Source organism: Schistocerca nitens, chromosome 4 (genome assembly GCF_023898315.1).
Source record: "Schistocerca nitens isolate TAMUIC-IGC-003100 chromosome 4, iqSchNite1.1, whole genome shotgun sequence".
NCBI classification, from domain to species: domain Eukaryota; kingdom Metazoa; phylum Arthropoda; class Insecta; order Orthoptera; family Acrididae; genus Schistocerca; species Schistocerca nitens.
In genome coordinates, this window is record NC_064617.1 from 296,529,198 (window position 1) to 296,548,150 (window position 18,953).

General features: G+C 41.0%; 1 protein-coding gene across 1 annotated transcript in view; it reads right to left on the reverse strand.

Moving 5' to 3' along the window:
* Positions 1 to 1,948: 1,948 nt before the first annotated feature.
* Positions 1,949 to 18,953, reverse strand: part of LOC126252065 (transient receptor potential cation channel subfamily V member 5) — a 138,693-nt gene continuing 121,688 nt past the window's right edge. Inside the window, exons 16-18 of the mRNA XM_049952910.1 lie at positions 13,256 to 13,372; positions 13,047 to 13,172; positions 1,949 to 2,122 (exon numbers count right to left, since the gene is read on the reverse strand). Coding sequence (XP_049808867.1) covers positions 1,991 to 2,122; positions 13,047 to 13,172; positions 13,256 to 13,372 — 375 coding nt within the window. The 3' untranslated portion in view covers positions 1,949 to 1,990. The remainder of the gene's footprint in view (positions 2,123 to 13,046; positions 13,173 to 13,255; positions 13,373 to 18,953) is intronic.

The following is an 18,953-nucleotide window of genomic DNA, read 5'->3' on the forward strand; positions in this document are numbered from 1 at the left end:
TTACGTATCACTCACATAAGGAGTGTGAAGATAAGATTAGAATAATTACTACACGCAAAGAGGCATTCAAGTGATCATTGTTCGCATGAATGGAACAGGAAGAAACACTAATAACGTGAGACAATGGTAACCTACCCTCTGCCATGTACCTCGCACTGGTTTGCAGAGTACAATGTAGATACAGATGTAGGTGGGTACTGTGCAAAACATCTGGAATCACACTATTAATCAACTGTGTCGAGAAAATGTGAGAGATCACAATACTTCAATTGATCAGAGTGAGAAGAAAGTACAAAAGTGGTCAGGAAAAGAGTGGCTTCAGGGAAAAGACAAAGAAATCAAAACGAGATGGTCATTGGAAGGACTGGTTTGGTATATAGAAAAGTGTAAACAGCCTTCAGTGAATTTAAAAGCAATGGGAAGGGTTGATTCAGCCCAAAGAAAAGTGAAAGTAATCTTTGGTCAAATTTAAAAGCAGAGATGTCACTATTAAGAATACAAGAGGAATTCCACTGTTGGAGAGAATGGTATGTGGAAAAAGTACATTGAAGGCTTCTGCGCAGGGCAGGATCTGTCTGATAACTTGATAGAGGCAGAAATGGGAGTCAACATGGAAGACATACAGCATTTGGTATTACAGTTTAACAGAGCTTTGGAAGTGTTGCCATGAAACAAGGCAAAAGGCATAGATAATATTCCTTTGGAATTTCTAAAGTTGTTGGGAGGAGTGACAGTCACATGACTATACAAACTGATTTACAGGATTCATTAATCTGGAGACATACCATCAGATTTATGGCAAAATATGATCTACATACTCTCAAAGATAGCAAGGGCAAATAAATGCAAGAACTGTTGCACAGTCATTCAGGTTGCTGACAAGAATAACAAGCAGAAAAAAGTAAAAGAAATGTTTGGACCTATTAGCTGATGATCAGTTTAGCCTTCAGAAAGGTAAAGGCACCAGACAGGAAGTTCCAACATTTTGCTCTAGAATGGAAGCAAGATAATAGGACAATTGTTAATAATATGGAACTTGATAGAGATGTGGACAATAAAAACTGTAGGGGAAGACACAGATTAGAATATATTCAACAAAGTGCAAGTGCTACTCTGAGAGAAAGAAGTTGCCACAGGAAAGGAATTCATGGTGGGCTGCTTCAAACCTGTCCTAAGACAACGTCCACTCCCTTCCCCCTCCCCCTCCCCTTCCCCCTTCCCCTGCCCACCGCCAATTTCAACAAAGAGCTTTGGCATACTGCACCAGACTGAATGTGCAGCTTTCTTTAATTGTATTCTACATACATACAAATTGGTCTCCAAAACTATGTGATCAGAGTGTGGAGCATGTAGGTTCAGTTCCTGGTACTGACAGGGATTTTTCTTTGGTTGATGAACTATAATGGGTGCACTCATCTCATGATGCTGACTGAGGAGCTACTTGAGTGAGAAGTTTGACTCCAAGGTCTGGGAAACTGACAACAGCCAGGAAAGTGGTCAGTAGCCAATCAACTACAGCACATAGATTTGGTTATGTACATTCAGTTTTTATTGCACAGGACTTAATAAATTTATTACAGTGAAACAACAGATGATTTGTAGGCATAAAATCATAAAGTCAGACATCATGTAATCACCTGATTTCAACATTTATAAATGCACTATTTTGGATATTACACCTATTATCTCTTAGTTTAAAGTAAATAGATCAGTGTTAGTGCATAACACTCTCTGTTCCTGGTTGGTTGTCGACTACGATCTGTGCTAGAAATATTTATAGACAAGTTTAACACTTTAAACATGCTGTTAGTCAACAGAAACATTTTGTTAGTTAGTTAACAGAAATATGACTGGACATAAAATTCCAGGTTTCTTATTATCTTTGATTATACAATATACAGTTTTATTACTTGTGTGAGGAATATTCACAAACTTTTTTTCTCTCACTGTATGTCACATGTGGTGCTGGTGCAGTTTTCTACCCATCACACTAAAGGACGAGCCTCTTTGGGCTGGGAGTGGCTGACAATCCTTTATGAATACCACGCTGACGTTTTTTAACCATGCGATCATGTGTACGCTTCATCTCCAGGATCTCCTTCATTTCTTCTTTGTCTTCCTCCTGTAAATTTGCAAAATAAATGAGAAAAAGGCAAAAGTAAAACAGAAACATTCAGAAGGATTCTACTAAATAGCTTCAGTTCTAATTCACTTCTTACTGATTAAAGTTCAGAACCTTTTATGCTAGGTATTATTGTTGATTTATGTGATGAAATTGTAGGAAAGTCTCTGATTTTGCACTTTCTTATTTGAAGCCAACACTTTGACAAGAATTACACCTGCCTATTCATTAAACAAAGATCAGCAACAAGCCTAACACGTAGAACAAATTTTTGGAGACAACTTTCTAAGCAACTAGGCTTATTCACAAGAGACTCATAGTACATGTCTTTCTTTATGAAACAACTGTACCCAATTTGAAAAGTATAGCTGCCATCTTAAATTCTTGTAGAGACAGCTAGTGGGGAGGGAGGGGTGGGGGGTGTATTTGGTTCAAACGACTCTAAGCACTATGGGACTTAACATCTGAGGTCATCAGTCCCCATGGTTGCATTTTAGGGTGCAGCCCACTCCCCATATAATTATTATATTAATTATAAAATTGAAACCTCCAAAACTTAAGCAACTATATTTTCTATTTGGTCCCTTTCAGTGTTCAATATGTTAGTTTCCACCATTTTTATATTTGTGTTCAACAGCTGAAGTTACATGCCACTTTGGTGTAGCAGAGACTCTCACTTTCATTCCAAGGAGTACAAGCTCAATATAATGATGTTTCTCACTACTCTTGCACACCCATTCCTGTAGCTGCTAACCTAGCTGGTATGCTGAGCACAGAGCTGCAGTGACTGCAGTCCCATGAGATTTTGTAATTCACTTGTGAAGTATCTAGTTCAAGTGTGTGTGCACTTTTATTATTATTTACTTTCATATCTTTCAAAGTATTAATTTAAAATAAACAGTATAGGGCAGTGTTTAAAATCAATTAAACTTGGATCCTCACATAATGAAAGAGATCTGGGAATTATTGTACATGAGACAGATTCAATCCTGGCTTTTAGGCAAATTGTACTAAGCAAAGAGTGACAGTACATGCTGCTACATATACCTTTTTCTCTTCAAATAACTTCCAAGTAAAATAGCACCATCAAGACAAGTAATACATTATGATCACATCACTTTTGATGGCGAGTAGAGTAAACTTCTAGATGGCACATTAATTAACTATCCACAAAAACAGCACAGAAATCTATATACTCATTGTATTTTTACTTCAGAATTTCTTGCCAGACTTATAAAAGGGTTATGTTACAGGATTTGTCTCATGCAGAACTGCTGTTCTGGGAAAAGAAAGAAAAACATAATTCTATCTGAAATAAGAAAATTTGTGCTTGTTGCTATGGCACAGCTACTGTGGAGCGCTCATGAGTGAATGTTTGCTGGCTGCACAATTCAAACACCGATGGCACCACTCAAACTGTGGCAGGGCCAAGAAGTCAGCAAATACATTGTCAGAGGGCAATGCCAGTGGCTACACCAAAATTTCAATCATTGCGTGCAGTTAGCATCAGCATGGGCTGCTCAAGACTGTGTTGTGCTTCCATGACTCGCCCGAGCAGCCAATCAAAAAGACATAGTATTCCACACATCAAGGATTTAAGCTCGTTCTGGGACAGCACAAGGTGGTGACATTGCCAGCCCAGTGATGATGAAATTCACCAGAGCCACCACCACAGTCACTGTCCCTTCCGTGTCCACTGTGCTCTTCAACCAAGATGTTGCATCCTCTGGGCCAGACTCTACCAGTTCAGCTCGTCTGGGCTGTCATCATTTTAGTGATTGTAGCTAGGAACATTACTCATGCTTGGCACAGACTTAGTGTTCATGAGGAGTGTGCTCCATAGTGGCTTGTTGGAACTTTTACTTTTCTTCTATGTTTTGTTGTTATATCCTCCAGCAGGAGACGTGATAATTTTTTTTCCAATTATTGACATTTTGCAAGACTGTTTCATTTACTACCTTGCCAAAGTAATTTGTCTCAAAAATATTTAATTTCTGTGGTGTTAATTGATTAGTCTTAGGAGATAGTTCAAGAAGCATATTTTTGTGTTGTTTATTTAAATAAAAGCTCAGAAGTGTACACATTCAACATAATTGTGTCAATAAATATTTTCCCGGTATAGGTTCCATGTAACATTCATTTCAGATATGATACCTGTATTTTTGTAATCAATGGAATTGTGAAAAATGTTAGTTTTTTTAACAATATAATGAAAAGACAGTTGCTACTCACTGCATGGCTGAGATGGCAGCTGCCAGAGACTGTGGTCATGTGTGTGTGAGTTGAGTTTGTGTGAGAGTGTGCATGTGTATATGTTGTCTATTTTTGGCAAAGACCTTGTTGACCGAAAGCAACTTTCCGAGAGTCTTTTGTTGTACCTTTCTGCGACTGAGAATCTCTGCTAATGGTAAGTAGCAACTATCCTTTTCATTATGTTGTTACATTCCATCCTGGATTTTCCATTGTTTAGTTTTTGTTTTGTGAGCCTCTGGCCATTTTATATCTAGTTGAAAAGAGATTCATTCAGTCATTAATTCATTCATCACATTCTCTAGACCCCCATCAAGAAGAAGAACTTTCAGGGATGTGGAACAAGTTAAGGCATACAGTAACAAAAGACAAGGAAATCATTCAAACTTAATTGACATACTGTGTTAACAATAAACTATCACTATACAACTTAATCCTATCAATGTTCATGCAATCTAAATTTAGTTGAATAAATTAGAAAGAGAGGTGCTACTTTTTTTATTTTTTTCTCTTGTTTTTTAAATGCTCCTGCCTTCTCAGTTTTATTAAATAACTGCTGTTTATAGCTTCATATGTAAATACTAGTTCTATTTACAGAACATCACTTCTTTTCATGCAGCTTTACAACATACACTGATATTGGCCATGTAGATAACAGAACATTACAATCCTTGAATCTAGATATTCAAATAATCTGTTGAAAGAACAGCTAATGAGGCAGCTTTTCAATTTTCTTTTGACCTGGTAGGGTTTCCCAGTTTCTTGCTGTATGTAAGATGGGAGACTGTTGAATATCTTCTGACCAGAGTACATAACCTCAGAGAAGTGGGCAAGTAGAATACACCAACAGGATAATTTGTGTTGCTCAAATTGGCTATCACACCATTTGTGTTCCTCAGTTGACAATTCTTAATGAAAATGTAACTGAGAGATAGTCATCAAATGGTGCTGACTAAACTGAGCCAGCATTCTATCATAGGTTCCATTCTCAATGCTTTTGAAAGGTTGGAAGCAATGATGTAGATAGGTAACTAGAGTTGTTTTGCTTATATCCAGTTTTGCGGATGGACATCACTACAACATATTTAAGTCTATCAGGAAATATACCTCAAGTCATTGATAGGTTACAAAGATAGCTTAAGGGTAATGCTACTAAGTTAGCAGAAATATTCTACATCTACATCTACATTTATACTCCACATGCCACCCAACAGTGTGTGGTGGAGAGCACTTTACATGCCACTGTCATTACCTCCCTTTCCTGTTCCAGTGGCGTATGGTTCGCAGGAAGAACGACTGCCGGAAAGCCTCCGTGCGCGTTCGAATCTTTCTAATTTTACATTCGTGATCTCCTTGGGAGGTATAAGTAGGGGAGAGCAATATATTCAATACTGCATCCAGAAATGCAGCCTCTCGAAACCTGGACAGCAAGCTACACCACGATGCAGAGCGCCTCTCTGGCAGAGTCTGCCACTTGAGTTTGCTAAACATCTCCGTAATGCTATCATGCTTACCAAATAACCCTGTGATGAAATGCGCCGCTCTTCTTTGGATCTTCTCTATCTCCTTTGTCAACCCGACCTGGTACAGATCCCACACTGATGAGCAATACTCAAGCATAGGTTGAACGAGTGTTTTGTAAGCCACCTCCTTTGTTGATGGACTACATTTTCTAAGGACTCTCCCAATGATTCTCAACCTGGCACCCACCTTCCAACAATTAATTTTATATATATAATCGTTCCGTATGCATACTCACAGATATTTTACGGAAGTAACTGCTACCAGTGTTTGTTCCACTATCATATAATCATACAATAAAGGATCCTTCTTTCTATATATTCGCAATACATTACATTTGTTTATGTTAAGGGTCAGTTGCCACTCCCTGCTTCAAGTTCCTATCCGCTGCAGATCTTCCTGCATTTCGCTACAATTTTCTAATGCTGCAACTTCTCTGTATACTACAGCATCATCCGCGAAAAGTTGCATGGAACTTCTGACAGTATCTACTACGTCATTTATATACAGGGTGATTCAAAAAGAATACCACAACTTTAGGAATTTAAAACTCTGCAACGACAAAAGGCAGAGCTAAGCACTATCTGTCGGCGAATTAAGGGAGCTATAAAGTTTCATTTAGTTGTACATTTGTTCGCTTGAGGCGCTGTTGACTAGGCGTCAGCGTCAGTTGATGCTAAGATGGCAACCGCTCAACAGAAAGCTTTTTGTGTTATTGAGTACGGCAGAAGTGAATCACGACAGGTGTTCAGCGTGCATTTCGAACGAAGTATGGTGTTAAACCTCCTGATAGGTGGTGTATTAAACGTTGGTATGAACAGTTTGCAGAGAATGGGTGTTTGTGCAAAGGGAAAAGTTCTGGACGGCCGAGAATGAGTGATGAAAATGTAGCACGCATCCAGCAAGCATTTGTTCGCAGCCCAGGAAAATCGACTCGCAGAGCTAGCAGAGAGCTGCAAAGTCCACAATCAACTGCATGGAGAGTCCATCCAGCAGGAGCGCCACCACATTGGCACTTATCTGTCCGTAACTACCTGAACGTCAACTACCCGAGGCGATGGATCGGCCGCCAGGCAGCCCGTGACAGAGCACTTCATCACTGGCCTCCAAGAAGCCCTGATCTTACCCCCTGCGATTTTTTCTTATGGGGGTATGTTAAGGATATGGTGTTTCGGCCACCTCTCCCAGCCACCATTGATGATTTGAAACGAGAAATAACAGCAGCTATCCAAACTGTTACGCCTGATATGCTACAGAGAGTGTGGAACGAGTTGGAGTATCGGGTTGATATTGCTCGAGTGTCTGGAGGAGGCCATATTGAACATCTCTGAACTTGTTTTTGAGTGAAAAAAAAACCTTTTTAAATACTCTTTGTAATGATGTATAACAGAAGGTTATATTATGTTTCTTTCATTAAATACACATTTTTAAAGTTGTGGTATTCTTTTTGAATCACCCTGTATATTGTGAAAAGCAATTGTCTCATAACAATCCCCTGTGGCACGCCAGAGGTTACTTTAACGTCTGTAGACGTCTCTCCATTGAGAACAACGTGCTGTGTTCTGTTTGCTAAAAAATCTTCAATCCAGTCACACAGCTGGTCTGATATTCCGTAGGCTCTTAGTTTGTTTGTCAGGCGACAGTGCGGAACTGTATCGAATGCCTTCCGGAAGTCAAGGAAAATGGCATCTACCTGGGAGCCTGTATCTAATATTTTCTGGGTCTCATGAACAAATAAAGCGAGTTGGGTCTCACACGATCGCTGTTTCCAGAATCCATGTTGATTCCTACAGAGTAGTTTCTGGGTTTCCAGAAATGACATGATACGTGAGCAAAAAACATGTTCTAAAATTCTACAACAGATCGATGTCAGAGATATAGGCCTATAGTTTTGCGCATCTGCTCAATGACCCTTCTTGAAAACTGGGACTACCTGTGCTCTTTTCCAATCATTTGGAACCTTCCGTTCCTCTAGAGGCTTGCGGTACACGGCTGTTAGAAGGGGGGCAAGTTCTTTCGCGTACTCTGTGTAGAATTGAATTGGTATCCTATCAGGTCCAGTGGACTTTCCTCTGTTGAGTGATTTCAGTTGCATTTCTATTCCTTGGACACTTATTTCGATGTCAGATATTTTTTCATTCGTGTGAGGATTTAGAGAAGGAACTGCTGTGCGGTCTTCCTCTGTGAAACAGCTTTGGAAAAAGGTGTTTAGTATTTCAGCTTTACGTGTGTCATCTTCTGTTTCAATGCCATCAGCATCCCAGAGTGTCTGGATATGCTGTTTCGATCCACTTAACGTAAGACCAGAACTTCCTAGGATTTTCTGTCAAGTCGGTACATAGAATTTTACTTTCGAATTCACTGAACGCTTCACGCTAACTTTGACAACGTTTAGCTTCTGTTTGTTTGAGAGGTTTTGGATGCGTTTAATCTTGCAGTGAAGCTCTCTTTGCTTTCACAGTAGTTTCCTAACTTTGTTGTTGAACCACGGTGGGTTTTTCCTGTCCCTCACAGTTTTACTCGGCATGTACTGTTTCTAGTGGAAACACCATCATAGCTGGCAGAATTATGATGATTTAGTGGTTTGATGAATTCTATAATCTCCTTAGGAACTGTATTTTTGAAACTTATGTCCGCTGATGGTGTTCGCAGCGTCAGTCTGCACAAGCAAATCTAATGCATCTGTATTTGGTTGTTTATTACTACGTATTGTGTTCACTGCCACTCTATGGAAGTAGTCACTGAATTTGGTGGCCAGTGATTTAAAACTGTTGTCGTTTCTGCCAGAGCTATTGTTTCTTTCTTTTTTCCTTTTTTAGTAATTTTCTATCTCATTTAGTTAAATATAAGTACAAGGATGACAGCCTCCATTGTGAACTTCTTATAGTGTCTTCAAAGGCGAGAAGAATGATGTGAATGCAGTCTCAGATTACAAACAAGCTGATACTTCATCTTTTTCAGATTTTCAGTGATGTAGTGTCAGCCTTGAACGTGAGGCTTATTAGATATCAACAAACGTTTGACTACATAGGAAAGAGTGAGTCGGAGGTTAAATTGGGATTCATAGCATTATATGTGTGCAGTCCAGTTGTCAAATCTTGCAATTTCAGTAAATTGGATTGCTGAAGTGCAGCAATAAGTAGTAGTGGAATTGCGACTTTCTAATGAATTAAGTCATACATTAACTTTGTTTTTGACTATCTGGAGGTTCGAGTCACACTCTAGCATACACTCTTCATTTTCAAACCAGGCGACATTCTGCTAAAGGGTGAAAATTCATTCTGGTTTCTGATGTAGTTAATCTTTAGAACAATGCTACAGGGTGCCCATAAAGTCCCATTTTCACATCAGAAAATCATAGCTTGATAACTGTTAGAGGTAGACATCTACATCTACATACATACTCCGCAATCCACCATACGGTGCGTGGCGGAGGGTACCTCGTACCACAAGTAGCATCTTCTCTCCCTGTTCCACTCCCAAACAGAGCGAGGGAAAAATGACTGCCTATGTGCCTCTGTATGAGCCCTAATCTCTCTTATCTTATCTTTGTGGTCTTTCCGCGAAATGTAAGTTGGCGGCAGTAAAATTGTACTGCAGTCAGCCTCAAATGCTGGTTCTCTAAATTTCCTCAGTAGCGATTCACGAAAAGAACGCCTCTTTTCCTCTAGAGACTCACACCCGAGTTCCTGAAGCATTTCCGTAACACTCGCGTGATGATCAAACCTACCAGTAACAAATCTAGCAGCCCGCGTCTGAATTGCTTCTATCTCCTCCCTCAATCCGACCTGATAGGGATCCCAAACGCTCGAGCAGTACTCAAGAATAGGTCGTATTAGTGTTTTATAAGCGGTCTCCTTTACAGATGAACCACATCTTCCCAAAATTCTACCAATGAACCGAAGACGACTATCCGCCTTCCCCACAACTGCCATTACATGCTTGTCCCAGTTCATATCGCTCTGCAATGTTACGCCCAAATATTTAATTGATGTGACTGTGTCAAGCGCTACACTACTAATGGAGTATTCAAACATTACGGGATTCTTTTTCCTATTCATCTGCATTAATTTACATTTATCTATATTTAGAGTTAGCTGCCATTCTTTACACCAATCACAAATCCTGTCCAAGTCATCTTGTATCCTCCAATAGTCACTCAACGACGACACCTTCCCGAACACCACAGCATCATCAGCAAACAGCCGCACATTGCTATCCGCCCTATCCAAAAGATCCTTTATGTAGATAGAAAACAACAGCGGACCTACCACACATCCATGGGGCACTCCAGATGATACCCTCAGCTCCGATGAACACTCACCATCGAGGACAACGTACTGGGTTCTATTACTTAAGAAGTCTTCGAGCCACTCACATACTTGGGAACCAATCCCATATGCTCGTATCTTAGTTAGGAGTCATGACTGATACGTGCACAAAGGGTTGCAGCGACGTTGACTACAGTTATGTATTCATGAATTTTTATGTAACTCGCACAAAAAGAATAACGTTGTGACATCAGGAGAGCTTGGAGCCATGGGATAAGGCCATTATGACCTAACCATCTCTCAGCAAATGTGTCATACAGCACATCCCGCATGTTCAAAGTTCAATAGTAAGGTGCTCCATCATGCTGGAAGAGGATAGCAGATAAACAATGGTTGCAGACCTTCGATCTGTGGTAGCAGGAACTGTTCAAGTATGTCAAGCTAGACCTTTCCTATTATGGTTTTCTATGTGAAGAGTCTTACAGTGCATTAGGCCACACCGAACATGAAGCTTCGGACTATCGTGAGGGTATTCATGTGTGTTGTGTGGGATTTTGGAGTCTCAAACCCTAATTTTGCTTCACTTAGTCATAGTCAGTGTCTAAGAAACCAGCATGGAACTAGTGAATGCATAGCACAGATGACGATTGTTTACCTGCAATGCTTGTACCACCTGCACTTCATAAGGACGAAGGTGTAACTGCTTGTGTAACACTTTATGGACAGTTGATCTTGCTTCCTGTACTGTCGATGATGCATGAGGAATTAATTTCTGGGGACTGTGCTGAAAACAAGAATGCACTCAGTCAAGATGTTCTTGAGACATAAGGGAACATCCACTTTGGCAAAGGTCTTTGACAATGCCTGTCTGCTTCAAGTGATTTTTGAATCTCCTCATTACGCTTGTTTTTGCCTGTGCTGCACTCCCATAATGGCGTTGATAGCTCCACAATATTGTTTTCACAGATTTGGTCTCTGCACGCCAGATGCCACATTGCACCTTCCCCTGGCCTATCGCCATTTTGATGCACTCCAAGTCAAATCCACATCAAAGGATAAATGAAAAAAAATGGAGAGCTGCTAAACGTTTTACAACAAACCACAATTATCTGTCTCCATGTTATGACTTTTAAAAACAATAGCGGGACTTTATAGACACCCTGTACTGTCACGGCAAGAGATGTCTGCTGTGGGAGGGGCACAGGGTGTGTGTGCAACACGAGTAGCAAACATCAGCCTTCTCCAACTTTTTTAGTCCTGTCTTCCTCAGTTGCGTGTAATATTACGCTATATTGATAATTTTTACTTATGGACCGTCTGACAGCAACTGAATAAAACACAATTTTAGTGCCATACGCGTTTCGCCTTTATTTTCTGGAAGGCATCGTCAGTGGCAGGTTGCGTGGACAATTTCTTACGTATTACGCTCCTGTTGCATTTTTGGTGTTGTTCTTTTTCTTATGAATACCGACTGTCGGCAACAGAAACCAAAACATTGCATTGAAACAAGCGTTCTGTTCATAGTGCTGTGGAATGTGGGGAAAAAACCGCAAATTGGCATTCATAAGAAGAAGAACAACACCAAAAATGCATCAGGAGCGTAATATGTAAGGAATTGTCCACGCAACCTGCCACTGATTTACATCTACATCTACATCTACATGATTACTCTGCAATTCGCATTTAAGTGCTTGGCAGAGGGTTCATCGAACCACACTCATACTATCTCTCTACCATATTTTCGCATTCGGAAGAGAAAGTTGGTGACTGAAATTTCGTAAATAGATCCCGCCCCGACGAAAAACGTCTTTGCTTTAATGACTTCCATCCCAACTCGCATATCATATCTGCCACACTCTCCCCACTATTACGTGATAATACAAAACGAGCTGCCCGTTTTTTGCACCCTTTCGACGTCCTCCGTCAATCCCACCTGGTAATGATCCCACACCGCGCAGCAATATTCTAACAGAGGACGAACGAGTGTAGTGTAAGCTGTCTCTTTAGTGGACTTGTTGCATGGTCTAAGTGTCCTGCCAATGAAACGCAAGCTTTGGCTCGCCTTCCCTACAATATTATCTATGTGGTCTTTCCAACTGAAGTTGTTTCGTAATTTTAACGCCCATGTACTTAGTTGAATTGACAGCCTTGAGAATTGTACTATTCATCGAGTAATCGAATTCCAACGGATTTATTTTGGAACTCATGTGGATCACCTCACACTTTTCGTTATTTAGCGTCAACTGACACCTGCCACACCATACAGCAGTCTTATCTAAATCGCTTTGCAACTGATACTGGCCTTCGGATGACCTTACTAGACGGTAAATTACAGCATCATGTGCGAACAATCTAAGAGAACTGCTCAGATTGTCACCCAGGTCATTTATATAGATCAGAACCAGCAGAGGTCCCAGGACGCTTCCATGGGGAACACCTGATGTCAGTTCAGAAAATAAAGGCGAAACGCGTATGGTACTAAAATTGTGTTTTATTCAGTTGCTGTCAGACGGTCCATAAGTGAAAATTATCAATACACCATAAAATTAGCCATCTTATTGGCAGTTTGGTAAGTGGGTAAAGTCTCTATTCACCCTGGAACATAGGTGCCAGATGTCTGCAACTCGTGGTCTTGCGGTAGCGTTCTCGCTTCCCGCGCACGAGGTCCCGGGTTCGATTCCCCGCCGGGTCAGGGGTTTTCTCTGCCTCGTGATGGCTGCGTGTTGTGTGTTCTTCATCATCATTGGCGCACGCAAGTCGCCGAAGTGGCGTCAACCAAAAAGAACTTGCAATACGGCGGCCGAACATCCCCGGCCAACAATGCCATACGATTATTTCATTTTTCATAGGTGCCAGATGACATGTAACTTCTGCTGGCGTACCGTCTGGTGCAGCCTGAGTACGAGTGCGCGCCGGCCGTCGGACATGGGCTGCGAGTACCACATGAGCTTCTTGAGTCGCTCCGCGGGACTGACGCCTCGCTCCACGACCAGCACGATGCGCGCCCACTGCAACACAGTGACGTCACAGCGGGGGCAACATTTGCTTCCTCTGGCGACAGCAGGAGAGCGGATAGCGCTCTGGCCCTTACCTGTCGCTGCCACTCGTTGCGCGTCTCTGCGATCTTCTGGTACGTGTTCCCCATCATGGCGATCAGCATGTTCACCAGCAGGATGGCCACGATCGCCATGTAGATCACGAACAGCAGCTGTGTGTGCAGGCGGATTCTAATCAAACACCGTTCATGAGTTCTGTAAAGGCGCGTTTACATGACTAGTAATGGACTACCGATGTTCGCAACATGTTGGCAACATGTTCGCAACACAAAATCAGTATTCCACAGCTGTGTCGGCAGAGATCAAAGAAACATTGTTCGTGGCCTGCTACCACTAAATTCCGCTACGCAGCGCTACTGTTCGTTTGCTCTGAGTGAGTGTTTTGGTGTTTGTTTTGCTGGAGTGTAGTGGTGCGTTTATTTAACGTCCCTTCATTTGTATTTGACATGGAGTGGTCACGAGACAAAACTTTTCAGCTGATGTCGCTCTATGAGGCAGATGAGTGCCTGTGGAATGTACGTTGCGCAGGTTACAAAAATACTAAAATCAAACATGATTTATTACAAAAAGTTGCTGCGGCGCTTGGCACCAGCAGCAGTGACGTGGACAAAAAAAAATTAAATCTCTCCTGTCTCAGTACTGACGAGAGAAAAGCAAAATAGAGGAAGGTAAAAAATCTGGATGCGGTACTGACACACTTTACGAAACGAAGTGGTTTTGCTTAAATATCTACGTTTCCTGGATGATATGGAACTATTTGAGATATGGCTGGCTTTGATAGGAGTTTCCTGATGCCAGAAAACGAAGAGTAACAGCAAGTCTTTGGTTCACAGGGATTGCTTTTCTGAAATTTGTGACTTTCTTTGAAACAACTGGTCCTATAATATTCAACAAGATTTCAAAATCTGACGGTGACATCCTACTGAAGTTGCGAAAGTCAGACCCGTCTTCCAAATTCAGCTCACAAAGCATGTCATTCCCGCCACGTCTTCTATAGTATGTTTTACTCCACCGACGACGACTACATCGTTTTCTTCGTCTGTTTATTTCGTTAAGTATTATTAATGCAGCACCAAATGTCATTAATTCTTCCTCTTCACTTGACATAGCGTATCTCTTGATGTGAATACACAAAGTAACCTATCAGTTCACTCCAGCAGGCTATGCGAATACGTAGAAATGTTGGTCGCTAATGTAAACGGGAATGCGAACAACGAACAATGTTGCCATGTTGAGGGTACAAGTTGCACACAATGTTCCGAACAAAAACATGTTCTGAGCTCAATGTAAACGCGCCTTAAGACCATAAACTGAGGGCCTTTTTCGCGCAAGAGGCCGTGCATTCAAACACAGTAAGCTGAAGTGACGCACTTCACATTGAACTTTACGCACCCTTTTGAAACAATTCTTATAGGAAAGATAAAACAACATTTTATTGTTAATTTAGATAGGGAGTCACCCAAAATGACATACTAAAAAGTTACTTGTCTTTCACAGCTCATGTATGCCAATTACAATTATATAAATGCAATTTCACATTAGACTGACGTTTCTAGAGTAGCATATGCATAAAGAATTCAACATAAAATAATTAGTTTCGTTATAAATACACAATTTCAGCAATTTGTGTGTCATTTTGGGCTACTCGGCAGGGCAAAAGACACACTTTTCCCGTAGCACAGTTATTCCTTTATTTTTGCTATTAAATTGTTAGTATAAGCATAAATTATAGCAAAAATACATGTTGTACCTTAAGTAAGTGTTAGAACTGTAATCGCAACAAATTAACAACACATTTTAGTAACATATACCAAAATTTATGGTCAGTTATTTCCAGAAACATAGAATCTTAAAACCTGAGTTGTAAAAACGAATATTTGGTGTGTTAGTTGCTATTTTTAATTTCTAATAGGCTTTTTATAAACAGTTACGCTGAGTTTCAGTAATCGATGAGATATGTGACGCAACAGTGCAAAAGCAACGTAGTCCTGTGTCGTTTTGCCCTCTTTGGTCGTAATCTTAAAAGATAACATACACACAATTTTAAACATTGCTACAGAGTTAAAAACTTATCTTTATAAGATCTCCCGCTAACAGTAAACCTTCCACACAAATAACGAACACTGCCCAGTTTTAGAAGAATCCTAACAGAAATATTGGTTCTGTTGACTTCGAAAATGGTTTCCTGCATTGCAGCTCACCAAATAGAAGCAGGTAAAGACTAATTGGTTGTGGGAAAAGTGTAGCCACCACTAGCAATCACGGAAACCAAAGACTGGGATCCTGTCAGCTGCCAAATTTTAAAAAAAGCAAGCCTCTATGCCATTGTACCCTTCTCTGCCGTTTTGGGCCACTTTTTCCTCTACAGTCATTAATGTCGACTGAACTGGGAATATCCCAGATGTGTACCAATGGCGATACATCATTTCCTGTTGTGTTACCAGTAGGATTTTTACAGCTTGCTGCCTCTCTGTATCCCGTACATCCTGTGTTGCGTTTTCGTCTTATTTACTCGTTTCAATATGCTGCGGATGTAAAATTAGTTTTATGTCGGAATCAGTCCTTTGTTTTAAGCCTATGTAAATTCGGACGAGAGCACGACTTAAAACTAACATATACTCTGTACTGTCAAAATAAACTGCAGTATAGCATTTGTAGTGTTGAGACGGCTGTGTATGCGCGTTACGAAAGCCGAGCGTTCTAAGGCGCTGCAGCCATGGACTGTACGGCTGGTCCCGGCGGAGGTCCGAGTCCTCCCTCGGGCATGGGTGTGTGTGTTTGTCCTTAGGATAATTTAGGTTAAGTAGTGTGTAAGCTTAGGGACTGATGACCTTAGCAGTTAAGTCCCATAAGATTTCACACAAATTTGAACATTTGAAAGACAAATGAAGTAATTCACGAGCAGTTTCGGTGCACATTTCCGAGTCAGCTACCTTGTAGTATTTGTCCAGAATATTGGAAAGGTCTTCTGTTCATGTCTCCCGATGGACGAAACGGTGGCTGTCTTACAGCAGAAATTTTGAGGACAATATTATGGAAATGGAAGAGGATGTAGATGAAGATGAAATGGGAGATACGATACTGCGTGAAGAGTTTGACAGAGCACTGAAAGACCTGAGTCGAAACAAGGCCCGGGGAGTAGACAACATTCCACTAGAACTACTGACGGCCTTGGGAGAGCCAGTCCTGACAAAACTCTACCATCTGGTGAGCAAGATGTATGAGACAGGTGAAATACCCTCAGACTTCAAGAAGAATATAATAATTCCAATCCCAAAGAAAGCAGGTGTTGACAGATGTGAAAATTACCGAACTATCAGTTTAATATGTCACAGCTGCAAAATACTAACGCGAATTCTTTACAGACGAATGGAAAAACTGGTAGAAGCGGACCTCGGGGAAGATCAGTTTGGATTCCGTAGAAATGTTGGAACACGTGAGGCAATACTAACCTTACGACTTATCTTAGAAGAAAGATTAAGAAAAGGCAAACCTACGTTTCTAGCATTTGTAGACTTAGAGAAAGCTTTTGACAATGTTAACTGGAATACTCTCTTTCACATTCTAAAGGTGGCAGGGGTAAAATACAGGGAGCGAAAGGCTATTTACAATTTGTACAGAAACCAGATGGCAGTTATAAGAGTCGAGGGGCATGAAAGGGAAGCAGTGGTTGGGAAAGGAGTGAGACAGGGTTGTAGCCTCTCCCCGATGTTATTCAATCTGTATATTGAGCAAGCAGTAAAGGAAACAAAAGAAAAATTCGGAGTAGGTATTAAAATTCATGGAGAAGAAGTAAAAACTTTGAGGTTCGCCGATGACATTGTAATTCTGTCAGAGACAGCAAAGGACTTGGAAGAGCAGTTGAACGGAATGGACAGTGTCTTGAAAGGAGGATATAAGATGAACATCAACAAAAGCAAAACGAGGATAATGGAAAGTAGTCAAATTAAATCGGGTGATGCTGAGGGAATTAGATTAGGAAATGAGACATTTAAAGTAGTAAAGGAGTTTTGCTATTTAGGGAGTAAAATAACTGATGATGGTCGAAGTAGAGAGGATATAAAATGTAGACTGGCAATGGCAAGGAAAGCGTTTCTGAAGAAGAGAAATTTGTTAACATCGAGTATAGATTTAAGTGTCAGGAAGTCGTTTCTGAAAGTATTTGTGTGGAGTGTAGCCATGTATGGAAGTGAAACATGGACGATAACTAGTATGACAAGAAGAGAATAGAAGCTTTCGAAATGTGGTGCTACAGAAGAATGCTGAAGATAAGGTGGGTAGATCACGTAACTAATGAGGAGGTATTGAATAGGATTGGGGAGAAGAGAAGAGAAGTTTGTGGCACAACTTGACTAGAAGAAGGGATCGGTTGGTAGGACATGTTTTGGGGCATCAAGGGATCACAAATTTAGCATTGGAGGGCAGCGTGGAGGGTAAAAATCGTAGAGGGAGACCAAGAGATGAATACACTAAGCAGATTCAGAAGGATGTAGGTTGCAGTAGGTACTGGGAGATGAAGAAGCTTGCACAGGATAGAGTAGCATGGAGAGCTGCGTCAAACCAGTCTCAGGACTGAAGACCACAACAACAACAACAACATTCACGTCTGAGTCACTACCACCGTCGTGTTCTGTCGTGTTCGTGTCCACATCTTGAAGAATGGTTTGAGTGCTATGTACTAGAGATGACGTCTTTGACAGAAATTGTCTCAGGAAGGCAACGGGAAATTGCTGAAATTAATCGAGAAATACTCATTGATTAGCATCAATTCTTTCTTTTCCATATTTCGTGCTTCTTTATAATGACAACATTTGTGGCAACCATATATGTCGCCCGAAAATGCGAACTGAACACCTGGCCAGAGTGGCAACACTGTCGTGTTAACACCCGATCTGAAGGGAGGCGAATAATATAAGTAACATCCCAATATTCTGACTGGAGCGCTGTCACGCGTTACTCCTCTCTACGTCAACGCAGTACAAGGCTTGTGATGTTTTTGTGCTCTTCAGTCCGAAGACTGGTTTGATGCAGCTCTGCATGCTACTCTATTGTGTGCAAACCTCATCTCCGAATAACTATCTGCAACCTAGAACCTTCGAATATACTAACAGTATTCATCTCTTGGTCTCCTTCTGCGATTTGTAAACTCCCCCTCTCCCAGTATCTCCCTCCAATACTAAATTTGGCGATTCATTGATATCTCAGAAAATGTTCTACCAACCGATCTCTTCTTCTAGTCAGCTTGTGCCACATATTTCTTTTCTCCCCACTTCTATTCCGTACGTTCTCATTAGTTATGTCATCTACCCATATAATTTTCAGCAATCTTCTGAAGCACCGCATTCTTGTCTAAACTGCTTATCACCCATGTTTCACTTCCAATACAAATAATTTCAGAAACTGTTTATGTACACCGCAAACAGAACAACACAACTGGCATATGGATACGGGAGAAAATTTGCGTTTTAGTAGAGGTGACACAGGAATTTTACACCTGTCCACTCAATAAACAGTCTGATTTGCAATCCGGATACAGCCAACTGCCGCTGGAGCACGCTGCGATCGCTTTAAGGCCTAAGGCTATAGGTTGCGGAAGAATCAAATTTTTTCGCTGTATAGTTTTCTCAAAATCGGATGTTAAGTAATTCATAGCTGCCGTAGCGTCTTCTCCCCTGCTTTGCCGAGAAGACACGTGGCTGTCGCTCTATGTTGCGCGTCCTGCAGCGACAAGAT